This window comes from Trichomonas vaginalis, chromosome VI, assembly GCF_026262505.1.
Source record: "Trichomonas vaginalis G3 chromosome VI, whole genome shotgun sequence".
Lineage (NCBI taxonomy): Eukaryota > Parabasalia > Trichomonadida > Trichomonadidae > Trichomonas > Trichomonas vaginalis.
Genome location: NC_067208.1, coordinates 19685945 through 19705690, shown reverse-complemented (window position 1 = coordinate 19705690; position 19746 = coordinate 19685945). Strand labels below are relative to the sequence as shown.

General features: G+C 34.5%; 8 protein-coding genes across 8 annotated transcripts; 5 read left to right on the top strand and 3 right to left on the bottom strand.

Moving 5' to 3' along the window:
- Nucleotides 1-1804: 1804 nt before the first annotated feature.
- TVAGG3_0894980 (ribonuclease inhibitor domain-containing protein) lies at nucleotides 1805-3532 on the bottom strand (the record flags this gene model as incomplete). The annotated part of the gene is made up of 1 exon (XM_001318602.1): nucleotides 1805-3088. The coding sequence occupies one exon, from the start codon at nucleotides 3086-3088 to the stop codon at nucleotides 1805-1807; it is 1284 nt and encodes a 427-aa protein (XP_001318637.1).
- Nucleotides 3533-4426: 894 nt separating this feature from the next.
- On the top strand, nucleotides 4427-5083 carry TVAGG3_0894970 (alpha-amylase family; the record flags this gene model as incomplete). The annotated part of the gene is made up of 1 exon (XM_001318601.1): nucleotides 4427-5083. The coding sequence occupies one exon, from the start codon at nucleotides 4427-4429 to the stop codon at nucleotides 5081-5083; it is 657 nt and encodes a 218-aa protein (XP_001318636.1).
- A 51-nt stretch (nucleotides 5084-5134) lies between these two features.
- Nucleotides 5135-6437, top strand: TVAGG3_0894960 (alpha-amylase family; the record flags this gene model as incomplete). The annotated part of the gene is made up of 1 exon (XM_001318600.2): nucleotides 5135-6394. One exon carries the CDS (start codon nucleotides 5135-5137, stop codon nucleotides 6392-6394), a length of 1260 nt encoding a protein of 419 aa, XP_001318635.1.
- Nucleotides 6438-7337: 900 nt separating this feature from the next.
- On the top strand, nucleotides 7338-10307 carry TVAGG3_0894950 (immunoglobulin family; the record flags this gene model as incomplete). Its single annotated transcript, XM_001318599.1, has 1 exon — nucleotides 7519-10221. The coding sequence occupies one exon, from the start codon at nucleotides 7519-7521 to the stop codon at nucleotides 10219-10221; it is 2703 nt and encodes a 900-aa protein (XP_001318634.1).
- A 453-nt stretch (nucleotides 10308-10760) lies between these two features.
- TVAGG3_0894940 (uncharacterized protein) lies at nucleotides 10761-10988 on the top strand (the record flags this gene model as incomplete). Its single annotated transcript, XM_001318598.1, has 1 exon — nucleotides 10761-10988. One exon carries the CDS (start codon nucleotides 10761-10763, stop codon nucleotides 10986-10988), a length of 228 nt encoding a protein of 75 aa, XP_001318633.1.
- A 1297-nt stretch (nucleotides 10989-12285) lies between these two features.
- TVAGG3_0894930 (uncharacterized protein) lies at nucleotides 12286-12675 on the bottom strand (the record flags this gene model as incomplete). Its single annotated transcript, XM_001318597.1, has 1 exon — nucleotides 12286-12675. The coding sequence occupies one exon, from the start codon at nucleotides 12673-12675 to the stop codon at nucleotides 12286-12288; it is 390 nt and encodes a 129-aa protein (XP_001318632.1).
- Nucleotides 12676-13156: 481 nt separating this feature from the next.
- Nucleotides 13157-18253, top strand: TVAGG3_0894920 (U4/U6 small nuclear ribonucleoprotein PRP4 family; the record flags this gene model as incomplete). The annotated part of the gene is made up of 1 exon (XM_001318596.2): nucleotides 13162-17973. The coding sequence occupies one exon, from the start codon at nucleotides 13162-13164 to the stop codon at nucleotides 17971-17973; it is 4812 nt and encodes a 1603-aa protein (XP_001318631.2).
- Nucleotides 18254-18358: 105 nt separating this feature from the next.
- On the bottom strand, nucleotides 18359-19612 carry TVAGG3_0894910 (uncharacterized protein; the record flags this gene model as incomplete). Its single annotated transcript, XM_001318595.1, has 1 exon — nucleotides 18359-19612. The coding sequence occupies one exon, from the start codon at nucleotides 19610-19612 to the stop codon at nucleotides 18359-18361; it is 1254 nt and encodes a 417-aa protein (XP_001318630.1).
- Between the last annotated feature and the right edge of the window lie 134 nt (nucleotides 19613-19746).

Below are 19746 nucleotides of genomic sequence, written 5' to 3'. Positions count from 1 at the left end.
CAAAATAATATCAAATTATTTTTTTTTATCAAAAGTGCCAAAAAATTTACAAAGCATGTCAAGTTCTGAGAAATCAAAAAATGAAACTGAATATGATTTTAGTGACATTAAGACAATTGAAGTATTTGAATACCCTAATCAAGCATCAAAACTTATTTATGGTATCAATTCCAATAATATTTTAAAAGTATCTTCGCAAATTATAGAATTCATTACAAATAACAAAATATCTACCCAAATTTCACTTTACTTGATTGATATTATTTCACGAATTCGTGTTAAAGATATTGAATTATTAACAGAACTTTACCAAAATATATCAAACGGATTTTCATGCATAATTAAGCCTAAAAATGAGAAATTAGCGACACTTCTACATTATAAAGGTTTCAAATTTGAAAACTTCGAACCTACAATCGAAGAAGAAGAAATTCTGAATATATATTCAAGAGAATCTCCTTTATTCTATATTGCATGGGATAAAGTTGATGATCTCAAGAGTAAATTTCCAAAACTTGATATTAATCAGAAAATAAATTATGAAATCACGCCGCTTGATTGTGCAATTAAATATGGATCAGAATTCTGTTTCAATTACTTTAAAAATTTGGGGGCTCAATATACTAATTGCTCTGAAGAATATGCTGTTCAAGGCGGAAATAAAGAGATCTTTATGCAAATGATAGAAGAAGGTAAAACATTTGATTACATGATTAATGCAGCATTGGATTATCGACACTATGAAATTGCAAAGTACCTTGAGTCAAATTTTAAACAAACTTTTGATTCAATAGCAGAAAGCATGTATTTTGGAAATTATGAAGTTGCATCTTATTTACTTTCTAATGGAGGAAAAATCAACAACACTTATAATCTCTTTCTTTTCATATTTATCAATGTTTTAGTGTATTCTTTTTCTTTTGATATTTATCATTATTTTTTGATATATACTATCTCGATATTTTTGAATGCCCTCTCAGCATTGCAATCAAAACTAATTCAATAAAAATTGTCAAATTCTTAGTTGAACATGGTTCTAATGTTAACATGAAGCTTATTCTCTTTCTTTTCATATTTATCAATTCTTTATAAAATTCTCTTTCTTATCATATTTATCATGATTTAAAAGAATTTCCTTTCTGTTAAAATTTATCATTGCTTTATTTAATTCCCTTTAATTTCATATTGATATTTATAATTATTTTATGGAATTCTGTTTCTATTGATATTTCTCAATGTTTTATTTTATTCTCACTATGTTAATGAATGTCCTCTTAGCATTGCAATCAAAACTAATTCAATAGAAATTGTCAAATTCTTAGTTGAACATGGTGCTGATGTTAACATGGAGCTTATTCTCTCTCTTTTTATGTTTATCATTGTTTTATGAAATTCTCTCTCTTTTCATGTTTATCGTTGTTTTATGGAACTCTCTTTCTTTTCATGTCTATTTTTGTTTTATTGGATTCCATTTTATTTCATATTTATCATTGTTACATAACATTCAATTTCTCTTCATATTTATCATTGTTTTATTATATTTTCTCAATGCATTGCAATCAAAGCTAATTCAACAGATATTGTCAATTTCTTAGTTGAACATGGTACTATTAATATCAGATAATTCTTTTTCAAATTGCGCGATTCTATATTGAAACAAGATATAGTAATGTCTGCACTATTTAAGAAGAAGCACTCCTAAATTCAGGTTCTAGTTGAAAAGTTTTGGATTTAGTCTTTTTCAACTAGAATCAATCACAATAATGATTCATCAAAGTAAAAAAAAATTACATAAATATTTTTTTTATAAAACAATTATTTCATTATCAGAAGCAGAGCAGCGGTTATCCACACGAATAATTCTCAAAGGAACCTGTTGTGACAATATATTCACCAGATTTTTACCACATGAAATGCATTGAAGAGATCTACAATTTTCAAACGCTTTTTGGCGGATATAAGTAACTGAAGGTGGAATGTAAATATATTTCAAGTTGACACAGTCAGCTACAACGAATTTTGGAATCAATTTGATTGAATCTCCAAAATCTATGCTTTCCAGCATCCTGTTATTAGCAAACGCGTACATCTCTATGTTAGAAACAAGCGGTGGCAGCTTTATTGCAGTTATATTCGTGCAATATACCGCGTGTTGCAAAATTTTTGTTAATTGCACTGGGAAAATCAATTCCTTGAGGTAGATGGCCTTGTAGAAGCAATAGCTTCGCAATGTATTCGCGTGGGAAGGAATTTGGTAAGTTTCATTCCTCAAATAAGGCGGATACCAAATTAAAATTGAACTTTTGTCAAAAAAGAGAACACTGTCTTTAACAGTGAAGTACCAGTTATTTGGATCACATTTGAGAACGACGTGAGGCACTCCTTCGAACGCATTTAACCCAATAAATTGAATACTTGGAGTAATGATAAATTCCGCGAGGTTTGTGTATGCAAATGCAGAGTTTACGATTCTTTGTAGCTTTGAATCGGGTGGAATGATGATTTTCTTCAGTCTAGAGCAAAATTTAAACGAATCTAGTCCAATGTAGATGCAGGCTGGACTTATAGTGACTATTTCGAGATTGTAGCAGCATATGAATGCTCTATGATTGATATGGATGTTTGTTACATTTGAGAAATCAAAAATTTTAATTTTTGAAAGCTCAAATCCGTTTAAAGGGAGTTCGTTAACATAAAGTACCTTTGAAAAGTCATAATATGGAACTTGGCAACGGAGAAATGCAAATTGATGGATCCATGTTAATATTTTTGGAAAAATAATTGTTTTGCCATAAGTAAGAAGAAACGAATAGGATTCTATACCAAATACTGTTTCTGGAATATGGATAACTACGTTCGGATTTGTATTAAAGCAGTAAAAAACGATTTCTTGATTGTAATTCATAAAGCATGCATTTTTGAAAGCAAATATTCGATTGTTTGGGTGTATTTCGATCTTTTCAATGAGTCTTACATTTGCAAACCCAACTTCGTACAAACTTTGTGGAACGTAAAAATATTTTAATTTTGATTCCCCAAGAGAGTTCTCCTTCAGTACTTTTAGACTTGAATTTTTTGGAATCACCATATTTGAAAGCGAATTGCATAAATAAAACGCGTTTTTTGGGATAAATTCAAGTTTTTCATTCAGGTAAACTGTATGTAAGTAATAGCATTTTTCAAACGCTGAGACTCCAATAGATTTAAGTGATGAACAATTGCGAAAATCAAGGACTTCGATAAATCTACAAAGATAGAACGCATAATCACCAATATCTTGAAGATATGGTGATTGGAAATCAATTGCAGTTAATGTCTCCCGATTATGATCAAACGCACATTTCGAAATGCTGGATACATTTTCGGAAACTAGGTAATAATGTTGATTTGCTGGGATATTCTTATTGTTTAACGATATTAATTGCAGGTTCATGCAGTTTGTTTATAGTTTTATCCATCAGATTCATAAATAATTCATCATTTTGTTGTGACCTGATTTTTTGTAAAAAGAAAATCGAAATAGAGTGATTTTATTAATTGTTATTTTTTTATCACTATTTCGTCTTCAGGTCGGTGTAATACCTTAAAAGTTGAAAAGTGACAAATTAAAGACAGTATGAAATAAGCTAATGTATTGTGGTATTATGTTTATATTTATTAAACAAACATGCGAAACTTGATATAATTTTGAGAATAAGTCAAATTTTAAAACTTTAATGTAATAACATTTGGATCATTGTAGATGGTTTATGTTAAGTATAGTTTTTCAAGTAAATCGATTTCCAATGATGATAAATTTGAAATCAAAAATGAATTGCAAATTTATAAAGAATGGTAGAATGACAAATACTTAAATCAATTAGAGTAATAAAATCCATGTATTAACTAGATAGATAATCTTGTATGGAATTAAAAATAACGAAACTAGATATATTTACGTTAAGCAAATACTGTGAACAGAGCATTTACATTGTGTATATTTATCAGATAAATTCGAAATTAAATTATCCCGGTAATAAAAATTGAAATTTAAAAATCATCATTAAAGTCTTTATAACCTGTCTCATTCAGTCCATCACTGACGATACAGTGTTATGACTACAAAAATAGCCAGCAATAAATTCAAGGATGGTCTGTATCCAATAAATAATTCAAATTAAAAATTATAACCGCCAAATTTAAATTGGAACATCGATAACAATAAAAAAATCAGTAAAATATCTAGATCATCCATAACATAATTGAAATGCCGGAGAAAATCCTACACTCATTCGCGATCCTCAGGACGATAAATCCTTTTACAAAATCGGCTAACGATAAAAATTTGACAGAAGTTTTTTTCAATATTCCGGTAGTAAACTTTTGAAAGGAATTAGCCAAATTTGAATACAAAGATATCAAAACAACAATCACATCATTATTATAAATGAACAACGTTCGAGAGAACCCACTCCTCGACAACCATGAGGAGCTTGAAACAGTCGACCGCGTTAGAGAGTCTTCTGGCTCCAAGAAGAAAGTTTTCCTTTACGGAACAATTATTTGCGGCTCCATTATAATTGGTGTCATTATTGGCATGATGGCCGCATTTGCCTACAAACCAGGCACAAAGCATATTGTTTACAACCAATATGATGCATTACCAGATTGCCAAACTTATTCTTCATTCTCTTGCAGTGGTTCTAACTCTGCAATGGATTCTAAATACTGCGAAAACAGATGGAATACACCAAAGCGTGGTCAAGATGCATGGAAACCAGGCTTCCAGGATATGTCCACATTAGCTGGCTATGCTCAATTAAAGTACGCAGCAGGAATGAAATCTTGCACAGTTAACATCATCACAAAGACATCCAGAGACCTTTCTCTTACATACTACTTTGATGGAGTTGCTCAAACTTCAAGTTCTAAGACATTCGATTCTTCCTACAACAAAGTCTTAAAGGTCAAGGTTATTGCTGCTTCCGGTGAAATCCTTGAGCTTGATGGCATTGACTTTGCTTGGAATGCTGCTGCAATCAAGTCTCGTTCTTACGACTACAGAAAAGGCCAGAAGGGTGCTATCGTAGAACTTTTCGGCTGACCAGATGATGATATTGCTCAGGAATGCCAGTTCATCGCCGATGCTGGTTACATGGGTGTCAAAGTCTTCCCACACCAGGAACAAGTTATGTCATACCAGCCAATGGAGAACCAGATGAACCCATGGTATTTCATGTACCAACCAGTTTCCTACAGACTTCAGGGCAGAATGGGTACTCGCGATCAGCTCAGAAACATGATCAACACATGCAGAGCATTAGGTGTTAGAGTTTACGCTGATGCAGTTGTTAACCACATGTCTGGAAATGGCAACGACTTATCCAACCACAGAAATCCAGGAGCTGGCTGCACAACATGGGGCAACAAGACATCATCCGCTTACGAGAATGGCTCACCATACTACACACCAGCTTACACATACGAGACAAATCCAAATACTGGCAGAGGCACAAACGTATTAGAATTCCCAGGTGTTCCATACGGCCCAGAAGATTTCCACTGCGACAAAGCTCTCAACTCATGGAACGATCCAAATATCCTCGACAGTGGCTGGCTTTCTGGCTTATCTGATTTGGATACTTCCAAGGAATACGTCAGACAGAGAATTGCTGACTTCATGGTCGACCTCATCTCCATTGGTTTCTCTGGCTACAGAATTGATGCTGCTAAGCACATCAGACCACAAGATTTAGCTGCTATCTTCGGAAAAGTAAAGCAAGGCTTAGGTGGTCAGTTACCAGATGACTTCATCTCATGGTTAGAAGTTCTTACAGGTGGTGAATCCCAGTTGTTGGTCCAAGGTGATGGCGACTACTCATTCACAGGTGGCCTCACAAAGTATCTTAAGCAGAATGGCCTTTCTGACGAAGAAATCCTTAAGGTCAAGATCTGGTGGAGTGGATATCCAACAGAACCATGGAATGATAATGGATTCCTTGATATCAGACGTAAAGTTATCCAGAATGATGACCACGATCAGCAGAATGAAGGATCATCATCTAGAGATATGCACGACAACGGCTGTGTCCTCATCAAGGGCTGTGCTCCAGACACACACAGATACTTCGAAAAGAAGTTGTTCGAATCACCAAACGGTGCTAACAACAATAAGGAAGACTACCCAATCAGAATGGTCCTTTCATCATACTACAAGGGACAGACTGGTTCAATGGGTATCCCAGATAGAATGTCTACTTGCGACAAGTGCACAACAACTTGTGGTGGTTGCAAGGATAGACCATATGTTAAGGCATACAATCCATCAGCTACTTCTTATCCAGGTGGTTACGGATATACTTATGTCCACCGTGATCAAGAGATCATCAACGCCATGCGTAACTGGATGAAATGATCTTCATTCAGGGTATCCTTAAATAAAGTTTATTCTTTTATTTAAATATCTTATTTGGATTTCTACCGATCGGTGTTATTTATAAAAAAAAGATAAAATAAAAAATGATAAATAATTTATTGATTTATTTGAATTTATGTAGTGATTCATAAATAATATCTAAAATTAAACGATTTTATAGATATGTTTTTTGTCTAGATTAATTATATATTAAGAAATTGCAAAAATTTTAATTGAAAACTATAAAAAAAATTATTAAAGAGAAAAAACAGAGAAAAGGATATCTCGAATGCAATAATATAAAGGTCGACAAATGAGAAAAACGAAGAAAAAGTATCTGATGGGTTAATTAAAGATTGAAGAAAAAAGATAATTTGAATGAGGATGATAGAATTGAAAAAAAAAAGATTGATAAAAAAGGTAAATTGCTAAAATTATTATATACATAAATAAATATGATAAAAATAAGAGTTGATTGATAAAATTGAAAATCGCTTCAAATAAATTAGCAAGTCTCCAATTATTAATTAGACAATTATTAATTAAAAATAAATGAAAATTTTATTCTCCAAATTTTCAATTAAAATAATTTAATTCTTATCCAAATTGTCAATTATAAGATGGTATTGAAATATATCTTATACTGTAAATTGTTTCACCACGGTTTAATTGAAAGTCAATTCACTTTTGAGGATGAAATTTTTGTATGATATTTCAATTTGAAATTCGTTATAATAGTGTCACTATCATATATTAAATTAAATTTTTGAAATTTAATTTTTTATCCAGTTTGTACGTTAATTCGTTTTTTGAAAAGTAGATGAAAGATCAAATCAAAAACTTAGTGTATATTCATAATAACCCATGTTTATAAAATGAATGGTTTATCAAAAAATTTATCATTTGATAAACTCATTTACAACCAGTTTTAGAATACAATAACCAAGAATTTATTTTCAAAGTAATCACAATTTTTCGTGAAGTTTCTTAAAGATTTCAATCAATTTACGGTTATTGTTACAAAATATCATGCTTGAAAATTTTTCAACAACACCTGTCTAGATCTGATTAATGTTCTTGAAAATTTTTCCAGTATAAATTTGAAAAAAGAAAAAAATTGTAAAATGGCTTCAATGTTTTCCCTCCTTATATCTTTTTCTACTGCAGTTTGTTATCCACAGACTACTGGTTGGTACTACAACCAGCTAAATGAACTGCAGAAACCATACTACGAAGCGTTACAAGTGTGGTGCAAAGAGGGGAATTTACCAAACGGTAATAATACCATGTTCCTAACATCAGACACTCGCCTTACAAATAAAGTCAAACAATCCGTCGTTCAAGCTTATTCTACAGGTTCAAATTCTGAAATGCTAGAACATTTTAGACTAGGCATGAAGGCATTTGAACTAGAGCATCCAGAAGTATTTTACGTTGATTATTCCAAAATTAGCTTCAAAGTTTCAAAAACAACTACTAATCTTTACACAGTTTTATTCGGATCCGTCACAACACCATCTTATTTAATCAACAATCTCACAGACGTCGATGATCTCATAGAAACATTTAATACATCAGTTAATAACTATATCTCAAACGTAAACTCAAATATCGAATTGAACAATAAGATTGGTGATACATACAATAGAATCGGCGCTGTAGATACAAATGTAATCAACTATTTGGATTCACAATACGGACTATGGATAAACTCTGCTTTTGGCGCTATCGTTTACAATAAAGCGACAGCCATTGGCATAGCGAAAGCGTATAGTTTATATCTTACTCTCCTTAAAGTACCGAACGTTCTCTGCGAAGGAACAGCCAAAATCGACGGGAACCTTAAAGCTCATTCTTGGATTGTTTTGCAGATCAACAACAAGCTTTATCTATCAGATCCAGTCATAAAAATTATGTTCGGCACTTCTTCAGACTTTGAAGAGAAAAACTACGGCGGTTCAGTCGATTTTGATCTCCCTGTCACTACATTGACATTTAATGACTTCAAATACTTCGAAATGCCAAACATGATTGGAATTACATACCATGACTACACCTCCAGTGAGATGGAAGCTCACAATTTGCTTCTTGTCTACAGAGTCTTCACAACGAGTTCCGCCGGCCAGTGGATGCCTGTTCAATACTTACCATCGAGCAATGTATATTACGTGCTTTTACTCAACCTTGATTTCATGGCCCTTCAATTCGGCATTTTACCGAAATCGAAGACCACTTCATATGAAGACAGGGCTACATCGAACCAGGACGTATACAGAAGATCGCCACTCATATGGTCAACCACAGCAACTTCGAAAGTCCACAATTTCAACATTGACGTTGCAAATGTCTATCCTATGTACTCCATTGACCGTGCATCCAACACCTACCTACTCGACTACAACTACACTTTCTGCTTCCAGCTCTCAGAGAAGTACCAGCTCGTAGACAGCAAATCTCCCATCCAAATCAACGTCAGCAGGACTGTGAATGGCGAGACAAAGTACGAACTCATCAATACTACTGGCGATGGAGTAATAAACATCAGATTCAACTTCAAATCATTCCAAGAAGATTCGCAGGAATCGCAGGTTATCTACTCCTTTGACATCGCGAACGTGGTCGGACTTTACAACGCGAGGAAGTTCACCGGCCGGAAGCTCACTTTTTGCCAGAACCAGGCTTATTTCGGTTCATCCTTCGTGTCATCTTCCGCTGTGCTTCCTGTTTCCGATTTCCCAGCCTTGCTTGTCGACAACAACGCTAATGTCACAAGGTGCAAGCTCAACGGCAAGAACTTCAACGCTTATAATCCAAATGACATCAAATTAGTCACAAACATCGATGGTAGCAAGTACGACATCTCGCTCCAGTTCGTCGGCCAGAGCGCAGAACTCAGCGAAGGCCAGAAAGTAACAGTCCAAGTACCATTCCCAGCTGATTACAACGCTTCCAGTCCAAAGAAGTACATAGTAAAGCACACAGTTAACGGTGTAAACGAGACTATCGTTCCGGCCAATCTTCCAACTGGTCTTTTAATTTCGGTTTCATCCTTCAGTCCATTTTACGTCGAAGAGGCATCAAAACCCGAGGAAGTGTCTCTATATGTTAAGACCGACAATGGAGAAGTCCACGTTTACAGGCAGAACTCAGATGAAGACATTGTCAACAAAGTTTTGTCTCTTCCATCGAATACGGACCTTTCCTTCGACATAAAGATCAGCGACAACTCCACCGCCATCAACAAAGTCTTCTTCAACGGCGAAATCATTCAGGTCAAAAACGATCAAATCCAAGTTGTCCTCAAGAACGCTTCGAATGTCATAGAGATATTTACTTCCACTAAGAAGATAGTCGCAATGGAACAGGCGTTGAACCTTACTTCAGTGTTCGTTACTTCAAATCTGATTTCGAACGCCCTTGCAGCCAAAACTCCGATATCTAACCTTGACGCGGATGAACCAGTCTGGCCTCCGATATTCCAGGAGTACTCAAACGGTTCGAAATCCCCAGTTTTCGTAACAAATCCGCCATCAAAGTCAGATTCAACATCGCCACCAGCCGTTATCACTCCAATTGTTGACAACCCTACTGAACCAGCGAGTTCAGACAGCGACCCATCAAAGAAGATGTCTAAACCAGCTTATGTCGCACTTTTGTTCTGTTCTGTCCTTGCTTTCTGTTTCGTGGTCATCGCGATCTTCTTCATCGGAAAGACAAGGTCAGACATCAAGAGAATGGACAAGAACATCCTCGGTCTCGATTCCAGTGAAGATGATGACAACAACACAACATCTAGTTACATTGATGAGAAAGAGACCCCACTTTAATTTTGTTTTATATTATTTACCATGAAATTTACCATGAATTTTGTTTTATATTTTTTATTTAATTTTATTTTTAATTTTAAATTTATCATGTTATTTATTAATTATTCTTTTTTTTAAACATGTCTTTTTATTATGAGCTTAAGAATTCATTCCAATTTAAAAAGAATAATTCTTTTAAAAGACTTATCTTATTGTATTTAGTAAAAATACCAAAAATTGTATTTATAATTTAGTTTAATGATTAAAAACATCAAAATTAAATATTTATTCATGAAAATGATTCCAAAAGAATGAAGAAAATAGAATTTCTCAGATAGATCATGGTCCTATATTCGAGAAATACACATGTTATCTCATTTCGTATTTGAAGTATAGTTATTCGAGCAAATCCATTACCATAGTGACCAAATTCTTCATATTCATCAACAGATTCTGGAGAAGGCATTGTCTGGTTTCCCGTAATAGTCTTTGGATCGTGGAAAAATATGTTGGAGATATGAATCGATGTTGGAAGAGGTTTAAAATTTTCGTCCATTGCGATGCAGTCAGGATGGCCGCTGATGTACGAGCTACCTCCAGCACCACCTGTAGATCCATATACACATCCGAAGCGCCTACAGTTGATGCCTCCAAAGCCACCAAAATATCCCCTCCACCACTTCCTCCGGCCTCATTACCGTCTTCTCCTTTTCCTCCTTGGAAAACTTGATATCCATAGGTCTGATTACCAGGCACACTTTTACGAGTCCTTGAGGGATCAGTACTGATTGATTCAATGCCAGGAGTGCCTGATATACCTCCTCCATTGCCTCCATAGCAATCTTCCCAAAATAGGCAATTACTGCCCCCAGCACCAGCAACCATGATTCTGTCGATTATTTTCGGCTCAATTTTGATGTCTTTAATAATTCTGACATCTGTAGCTCCTCCAGAACCTGCAGTTGCAGCATTATAATCTGTGAAATCACTGCCACCATCACAACCTCCGTTATAGCCACCTTTTCCTACTTTATAATTTCTTGATGTGGCATTTTCGCCTTGTGTACCACAAATATTCCAAAATTCATAGGCTTATCAAGTTTTAATATACCAGATGTATATCCACCTTTTCCCGTAGATGTATACTGATAATAATCTGCATGGGTCATTCCAGAACTTGCTCCCCAAAGCTCAAACTTATAATTTCCTGGGACTAAATGAATTTTATAATATCCAGACCCGGTGCTCGGAAATAAGAAAGTTGAATTTTTGTTTTTCTCTCTGGAAGGAGAAGCAAGGTATAATGAATAATCACTTGAACTATTCATCCTAGAACATTGCTATTTAAATTCTTAAATGCTACTAAGTACTGTATCTAGAGCTTAGAAGTAGAAAATAAATATCAACATCGTCACTTTTTTTGATGCGGGAAAGATATTGATCCAATTTAATAATTGATCTATCGTAGGAAAATGATTTTTCCGATATACACTTTCTAATATGACAAAATGAAGCGATAATTCTAATCAAATTAAAATGATATTTATCATGTGGTTATCAAATTGCTTTATTAATTTTAGAAAGATTTTACTTTGCTTTTCTTCTCCTTTAGTTCCTGAAACAGGCATTATTTAACACTCAAATTCTATCTTACATCAATTTCAATTCTTAATCAGCAGAAGAATTCAATCATGGGAAGATTGTAATAGAACATTTGTGTGAATCTTGAATATCTTTATTTCTCAGGTAAATAACGTATGATCCTTTCTTTTCAATTAATTATTCTTTATTTGTTTCGGATGTTTTAGAGAAATAGGAAGTTGACTATCATCTAGCGATGAATTCAGTATACCCAAAAGAGTTTGTAATAAATAAATTTTTAACTAATAATTTATCCGAAACATGAGTTTAAATATGATATAGCTTGCAAGAACACAAAATATAATGAATGATTCTAATATAACAAACTAATGAAAATGAGAAAGTGAATCTAATATTATCATCTTGAAACAAAAATGCATTAATCTTTTTAGTGAAATCTTTTCTTGATATTTGCAATTGATTTTATAGATAGAATGACCAGATTTAATGAGGATTTGATGAAACTGTTACATCCAGTTCATCTAAATCAATGTCATCATCATCTTCATTTTCTTGATTAGAATTTTCATTATTATTAGACTTTTCTTTCGAAATTTGTTCAAGATATTTATCTATATCCTCAAACACTTTGCGCTTAGTTTCATTTCTATTAATTTTTGGAATATCCGGATCTTCTATAGCTTGTTCTTCTTCATCAATGGTTGCTGTATTTGGCTTCTCGATTACATTTTGATTTTGTTCTTCTGTTTGTTCATTTGTAGTAGATTTACTGTTCTCATTTTCTTCAACTTTATCTTTTTCATCCGTTTTAGCTGCTTCTGCAAGTATTGCATCTAGGTCAGCATCGAAATCTAAGTCTGCATCGTTACTCATTGAAGAAATAATATCAAAAATAATGATGTCATGCATTAACAAATAGCGCAATCTGATGCTATGGTCTGGCCTTCGAATTTTTCATCAATAAAATTTATTATATAAGATAATTGAAAGCAAATATATCATAAAATAGAACTATTACTTGTGAAAAGTTATATATTTGATTCTTATATCTCTAATATTGATTTTTAAATTCATGGAAGTCATTTCATAAAGAAAGAGTATTGATTGAGACAAGATTTCAGTTATCTATGGATCATTTCATAAAGAGGTCATTAAACCGAGGAATAAGAATCAATTGAATAAGAAATAGAAATCTTAAATTAACCTTAAGTTATCGGTATTGATTCAATTTTCAAGGATCCGATCATAAATTTTTGAAAGATCTTAATTTCTCGCAATCATTTTAATTCCTCAACATACCAACACGGTACTTCATTTAATTGAAAATAAATCTTGTAATTGTCAAAATTTTAAGAGATAATGTCCGAGAACTTGATTAGTAGTCAAGTTCTTGGATTTCGACCGAACAGTTTAACAGCCTTTGCAACAACACATGCTTCACAGCATGAATCAAATCTTTTTGCTTATGCTGCAGAGCATGCAATTGTCATTTACGACAGGATCATGTATTATCACAAAATTATTCTTACTCCAGATCCAACATCGCCTATTGTTGCATTGACCTTCTTTGGTCGTGATTCTCTTTACTGTTGTAACTCAAAAGGAGATTTATTTCACTATTCTATCATGAATTACAAGGATGGACCAATAGAAACAATGAATATAAAATGCTGTCCATCATCAATGACCGCTTCAAATCAAAATCTCTTTATTATTTCCGGTTCTTGCATTTATATTTTATCTGTAACTAAACCTTTCGACAAATCAAACCTCGTTTTACTTACAAATACTCAATCTCATCTCGAAGTATCCGTCTCTCCATGCGGCAGAGCAATGGCAGCTTATGCACGAAATGGACCTTCACCAGTTCTCTGGTATGCTCCATATGAAAAGGGCATGAGGTCAGCACTACCGCTCAAAGTCAATGTAATCGACTTTCAGTGGGCTTGCACTCAATATTTAACTGCTGTTACTTGTGACGCAAACAACGCAGTCCGCATTTGGGCAGAGACAAAGAATACCACCGAAATGAGATGTATCGCGTATTACACCTTCCAAGTACCAATCCATTCCATCGCTGTGATGTTACCACACGATCGATGGCATAATCCAAGGCCATACGTTGCCAGACAGAATAAATCGGTATTTCCGCTCGTTTTACAGCCAAATTTGCTCATTTCGGCATCACTTTCCGATGAAATTGTTTTGTTGGAACAAACAATTCGTCCTTACATGAGAAAAGTCGGTTCAATACCTTACCAAGATAATAATACAGTACTTACAGTTGGTGATTTGTCATATATTTACTCAGAAAGACAAATTAAACGTCAAATTCACGCATTAAAGTTTTCGAAGACAAATCTGACATTTATGCATATAGAATTAGGCGAAAATACAGTTTTATGGTCCATTCCACTCATCAGACATTTCATTCACGCGCCAGTCAAAAAATTATTTTTGCAAAACGATCATTACATCGCAGAATACGCAAACGGAACATTCTTCGACTGGAGTGAAGAGAAAATGATCTCTCCACCTCAGGAAGAAATCCAGATTCAAAATAATACCGTAATATACAAAAATACAACAAAATTACAGCTTGATTTCGTTCCATCGTCATTTGTAAAATATCACGATGATGAACAGACCATTGCCATTGCTTTTTCTGATAAAAATATTTGTGGTTGCTTATTTGGCTCCAAAAACATCGTAATTCCAGCAGATCCTCCACAAGAAAAGATTGACCACGTGTCAGTACATTCAAGCGACCTATTTGCAGCGTCTACAAAGTCAGCTGTCTACATTTATTTTTATATGCATAAGAAATACGAAATGATTGCAAAGAAAAACTTCGTAAACCCACGCTGCTTCTTTTTACCACATTCATTAATACTTCTAGCCATTAATTATGACGATATTCTTGACTTTTTCGTTGTGAATCGAAATTCAATCAGATCAGCCGCCGACATCGGCCAACACGTGACTCCTTTGCGTACAACACCAATTGTTTCTCTGTCTGTGATGCCAAATGACGCTGTTTTCGTTTCTACAAACAATGCTTTGTTCAAAGTCAACATTCACAAGTCAAATATACCTCAGCCGGTCAAAACAGGCTCAAAAGTGTTCTTAACATGCTTTACTTTGTGTTATTTCAACGCATTGAACAAATTAGCAAACGGAGAAGTTCCTGACGTCCCAGACTTCCTCAATCGCGGCGATCCTGAGATTGTAGATCATGTTTATTTAAGAAAAGAAGAGTTTGAAAACGAAATTCCAAAAGAATTTTTCAGAGTTTGCCAGAGATTGCCTCCAGACTGGAAGAACCTCGATAGAAGAGGCATGAACTGCTTAATTGGCAATATTTTGGCCCAAGAAACTGATGCAAAAGGAGCTTATCCATTATTCGGAATTTGGGGCCTATTAACAAGGAACCAGACATTGTTAACTAAATTAATATCATTCAGAAGCATCGAAAACCTCCTCAGTTCGATGATTTCTATTTGGCTGATTGATAATGAATTATTAAAACAGTTTATCTCAAATTTCATAGCCCAAATGAAGCCATCAGACAATGAATTTGATGATTTCATATTACTTTGCACTTGTGTTGGCAAGAATATCCTTTCTAAGAAGATTTGTTTGTTATATGACCAACAAAAGCTTGCAAATACAATAGATCTCTACATAACAGATAGATTCAAATCTAAATCAGCTGATTCTGGAGCTTACAGAGCTCTCAGAGAGCATAGACCAAGTTTAGGCTCAGTTTTCTTCATTTTCAAAGGAGATAAAGTTTCCGCAATCAGATGTCTCAAAGACAGGCCATTTTTAATGCTTCTCGTAGCAAGATTACTTGATTACAACTGGAAGGAACTGATTATCAAAGAATTTGACGATGTTTATGGCGGCTTCTACTCAAAATGGTGGAATGATGATAGAGAAGGTGCCATTTGTGTCCTCAAAGAGCTTGATTTGCCATCAGCAAAAGTAGTTTCTTCAGAATTTCACAGATATCAGATTTTATTAGAACTTGGAGTCGAAGAGAGAAGGCTAATATTGAGTCTACAGCCATATGCAGTCTTTGCAGCTGTTGCATTAACCCAAGTTTCCTCAGATTTACAAGATCAAATCGAAAACAAAGAAACAGAGCAAATTGAAGAGCCAAAACCAACTAAAACAGAAGAAGAAGAGAAGACAGAGACAGATGATGACATGAATTTCGATTTCGGAGGTGGAAATTACATCGAATCTGATTTTGATAAAGAATATTCATATTCAGACTCCGAAGAAGTCGAAACCAAAGAAGACGAACCAAATGCCATCAAAGTTCCTCCTAAAAACGTTTTCAAACGTGACGAATTAGACATAATCTCCAGATTAATCAACACTTTCACAAGATCTCCCCATGTCATACCCCAGAGAGTCCCTCTCGGCACGAACCAACACTACATCGCCGGCCTCATTGCGAGATTGTTCAGCGGCAGGCAGCCAGAGCCAACTTCCCTTCTTTTGGAGGAAATTGCAACGAAACTGTACCAAAACGAGTCAACAAAGTACCTTTCCTACGTTGTAATCTTCGCTCTGATGGAGGCAAAGCACCTTCCGAACATGATCGGACCACTTTTCGACGGTTTGTTCGACCAGGAAACATTTGACATTTTCCTTATGCAGTCGAAGAGCCACCAGACATTCATCTACCCTGATCTACTGACTGCTTTCGTGGCTAATGACAAAAGTGAAGTGACTCACAACGATAGAAGAGTCATCTCACTTTTAGCGATTAACAGACTTATGGATATATGCAAACCATTCATGAAGAAGCCACTGGAGCCACTTTTTGCGTTCATTCACACGAGGTACCGCAGGTATTTCAGTCTTGTGAAGAACTTCACTTTGTCTCGGCCTAATTTCTGTGTCGGATTGGATCCGATCGACAACAAAGCCGAGGAACACATCAAGTCAATGAACGCAACAAAAATGGCCCACAACTACAGAATTTCTATTTCTGATGATTTCATGTCACCTTTTTATTCTGACGGCGAATTTGAGTGCACTAGATCATTTCTGACAAACTCGAGAGTTGGCAACCACCACGTCAGGGACATTGTAATCAATCCATGCAACAACAAGAATGTTGTTTTGGTCGCAAAGACAGTTTGTGAAGTGATGATTACTCAGGAAGATTTGGACATGTCCCTGAATGGAAATAAACCAGTCATGAAAGCTGAGGAAGATTGGCTCGTGGTCGATCTGCAGGACCAAACTAAGCAGGAAAATACTGAAAATACTTCTTCCTACGATGATAACTTTGATTCCCATTTCACTTCACTTTTAGAACATGTCACTTTTACTCCTGACAAAGTTGGAAGAACAACAAGGTATTTCAACATGCACTGGCACAACCAGGAGACAAATCTCTCTGATATCAAAGCATTATGCTGTTCTTCACATCCGACCAAACCGTCGTATATCGTTGGCGGTTTTGACGGCAAATTATATTGTGCTGATTTTGGACAGAAGAAAACGCGTAGTTACATGACTATTTCTGATTCTTCAATCAACCAAATCAGATTCAACAGATGTGGAGACAAAATTCTTTGTAATTGCGAAAATGGAAATGTCGTAATTAGTGACTTCACTTCTGCTTTTCAGCCACTTTTGAAGCCGAGAGACTTCAAATCGCTCGATTGGCTGAACAACGACACACAGTTTGTCATCTGCGGGAACCAAGGAATTGGAATTGTCGACACAATTGTTGGAGATGTTGTTTGCGAAATTTCATCTGATTTGGATGGTTTCACAATTCCATGCTCTGTTTGGGGACCTTACATCGCTACTGGCTGCCAGAACGGGTCAGTGAATATATTCGATGTTAGAATGTGCAAATTGGTTTCTTCCCTGACAGAACATAGTAATTCTGTTACAACAATTAGATTTGATGAAAGCGGATGTTTCCTTTTGTCCGGATCATCTGACAATACAATTTATGTGATTGATGGATTGAATTTCACAACTTCTTCGAAAATTAATGATGTCTTGGGACACACAACTTCTTCGAATCAGTCTCACAGCATATTGAGCTTGGCAATATCTAACCAGGTTATTGTGGCTGGAGGTTACTCACCTGTTTTAAGGGCTTGGACTATATCAGAGCCTAGAGTTATTGATTAAAAATATTTTTTTTTCTGTTTATTAAATTATATAAAGATGTTTCTATATACATTTATAGATAGAAATATGTATCTAAAAAACGTTTTCACTTATTACATTTTAAATATTGTTTGAAATTGTTTTCATGAATTTAAAACAAACATGCTTTTATCATGTATAAACGAATAAAACTCAATTTCTCATTATATAGAGAAAAATATGAACGTGTCAAATGACAGATTCAGAAACTCAAAAAGGAAGATATTAAAGTTGTGTGAGGGCAGAAGGAGGTTGGATGCAGTAACAAAATAAATATTAACTCAATTAAAATAAATTTACAGAAATTTTTAATAAAAATTTAGATGAGTACGTGAATTACGTAATGAGAATAAGCTTAACCATATAACTAATCATCCATGTCATCGAATGGATCATTAGTTTGAGGGTTTGATGACACGTACATTGGATTATCCATTGTTGTATTGGCCTGTGGGTTTTCTCCATCTCCAATGATCGTTTCTTCATCCTTGAGTTCGTACTCTGGCATTCTTTGTGAATCAGGAGAGTCACTACTTGCATCGTTGGAACTCTTAAGTTTCTTTATAACTATAAAGACAATAATAGCAATTAAAATGATACATACTATAACAACAACTACTGCAATTACTGTCTTCTTCTTTTTATCTTTGTTAGAATCATTTGTATTTGAATTTGTTTTTTCAGTATAGAACTTGAATGACATTGTGGATTTCTCTGATTGCAACTTATCCTGGTCTAAAATGTATACTGTAATGTTGACATCACCATCTTTGAGATCAGATGGAGTTGTTATATTGAAATTGTAATCTTCTTCTTTACCGTTTGAAGTGTATTCATATTCCTTCTTTACATCCCCTTCGTTAAATGAAACAAAGAATTGTAGTTTGTCATGGTTGTCAATATCTTGAACTTTTCCACTGATAATTATCAAATCTCCAGCTTTATATTTCTCCTCTTTGAGTTCAGCTTTCAATAAATGTGGCTTGTTCCAGATATTGAAATTAAGAGAAGTTGGTTCTGATGAATATAAATTATCATCAGAGGCAACGATATTCAATACATGACTTCCATGCGTAAGTGTATCTGGAATTGATATATCAAATGAGAATTTCTCTTTTGCCTTCTCAACTCTACCAAGGTCCTTTGGTGCTTCAGAATTAAAGAAATATGAAATCATTACATCGGTTTCTGAAGTGAATGCTCCTGAAGAATGTAATGTTGATCCCTTTTGATAGTATGCATCTGTAGTGGATGTAAGAGATATTGTTGGAACTAAGATGACTCCAATTTGCTTTGTAACTGGATCAGATAAGGAAAAACTATTACCTGATTCGCCATCGAAGTTATCTACCGATGACATAATGAATCTGAGTGAATATTCACCTAACTCAGCATCAGAATCAATTGAAATCGATTCGGAAATTGCTTGATTTTCATTGCCATTTGATGAATATGTTTTCAGAGTTGCTTGCTTTATTACTGTGGTATCTTTGATTAACTGATACAGCAAATAAAGTGATTTTCCATTATCTAGATCCGTAAAAGCACCAGTGATTGTAATAGTACTATTTCTAGGTACATTCTCTTTACTAATTGTAATAGAGAGATCTGGCTTATTCATGATTTTTACTATTTTGGTTAAAACATTCTCTGATGTAAAACCGAATTCATTCTTTGCATAGACTTTGATATTTTGTTCTTTTCCAGAATCATATGCAATAGATTCTGTAGGGATTTCTTCATTTTGAACAGTTG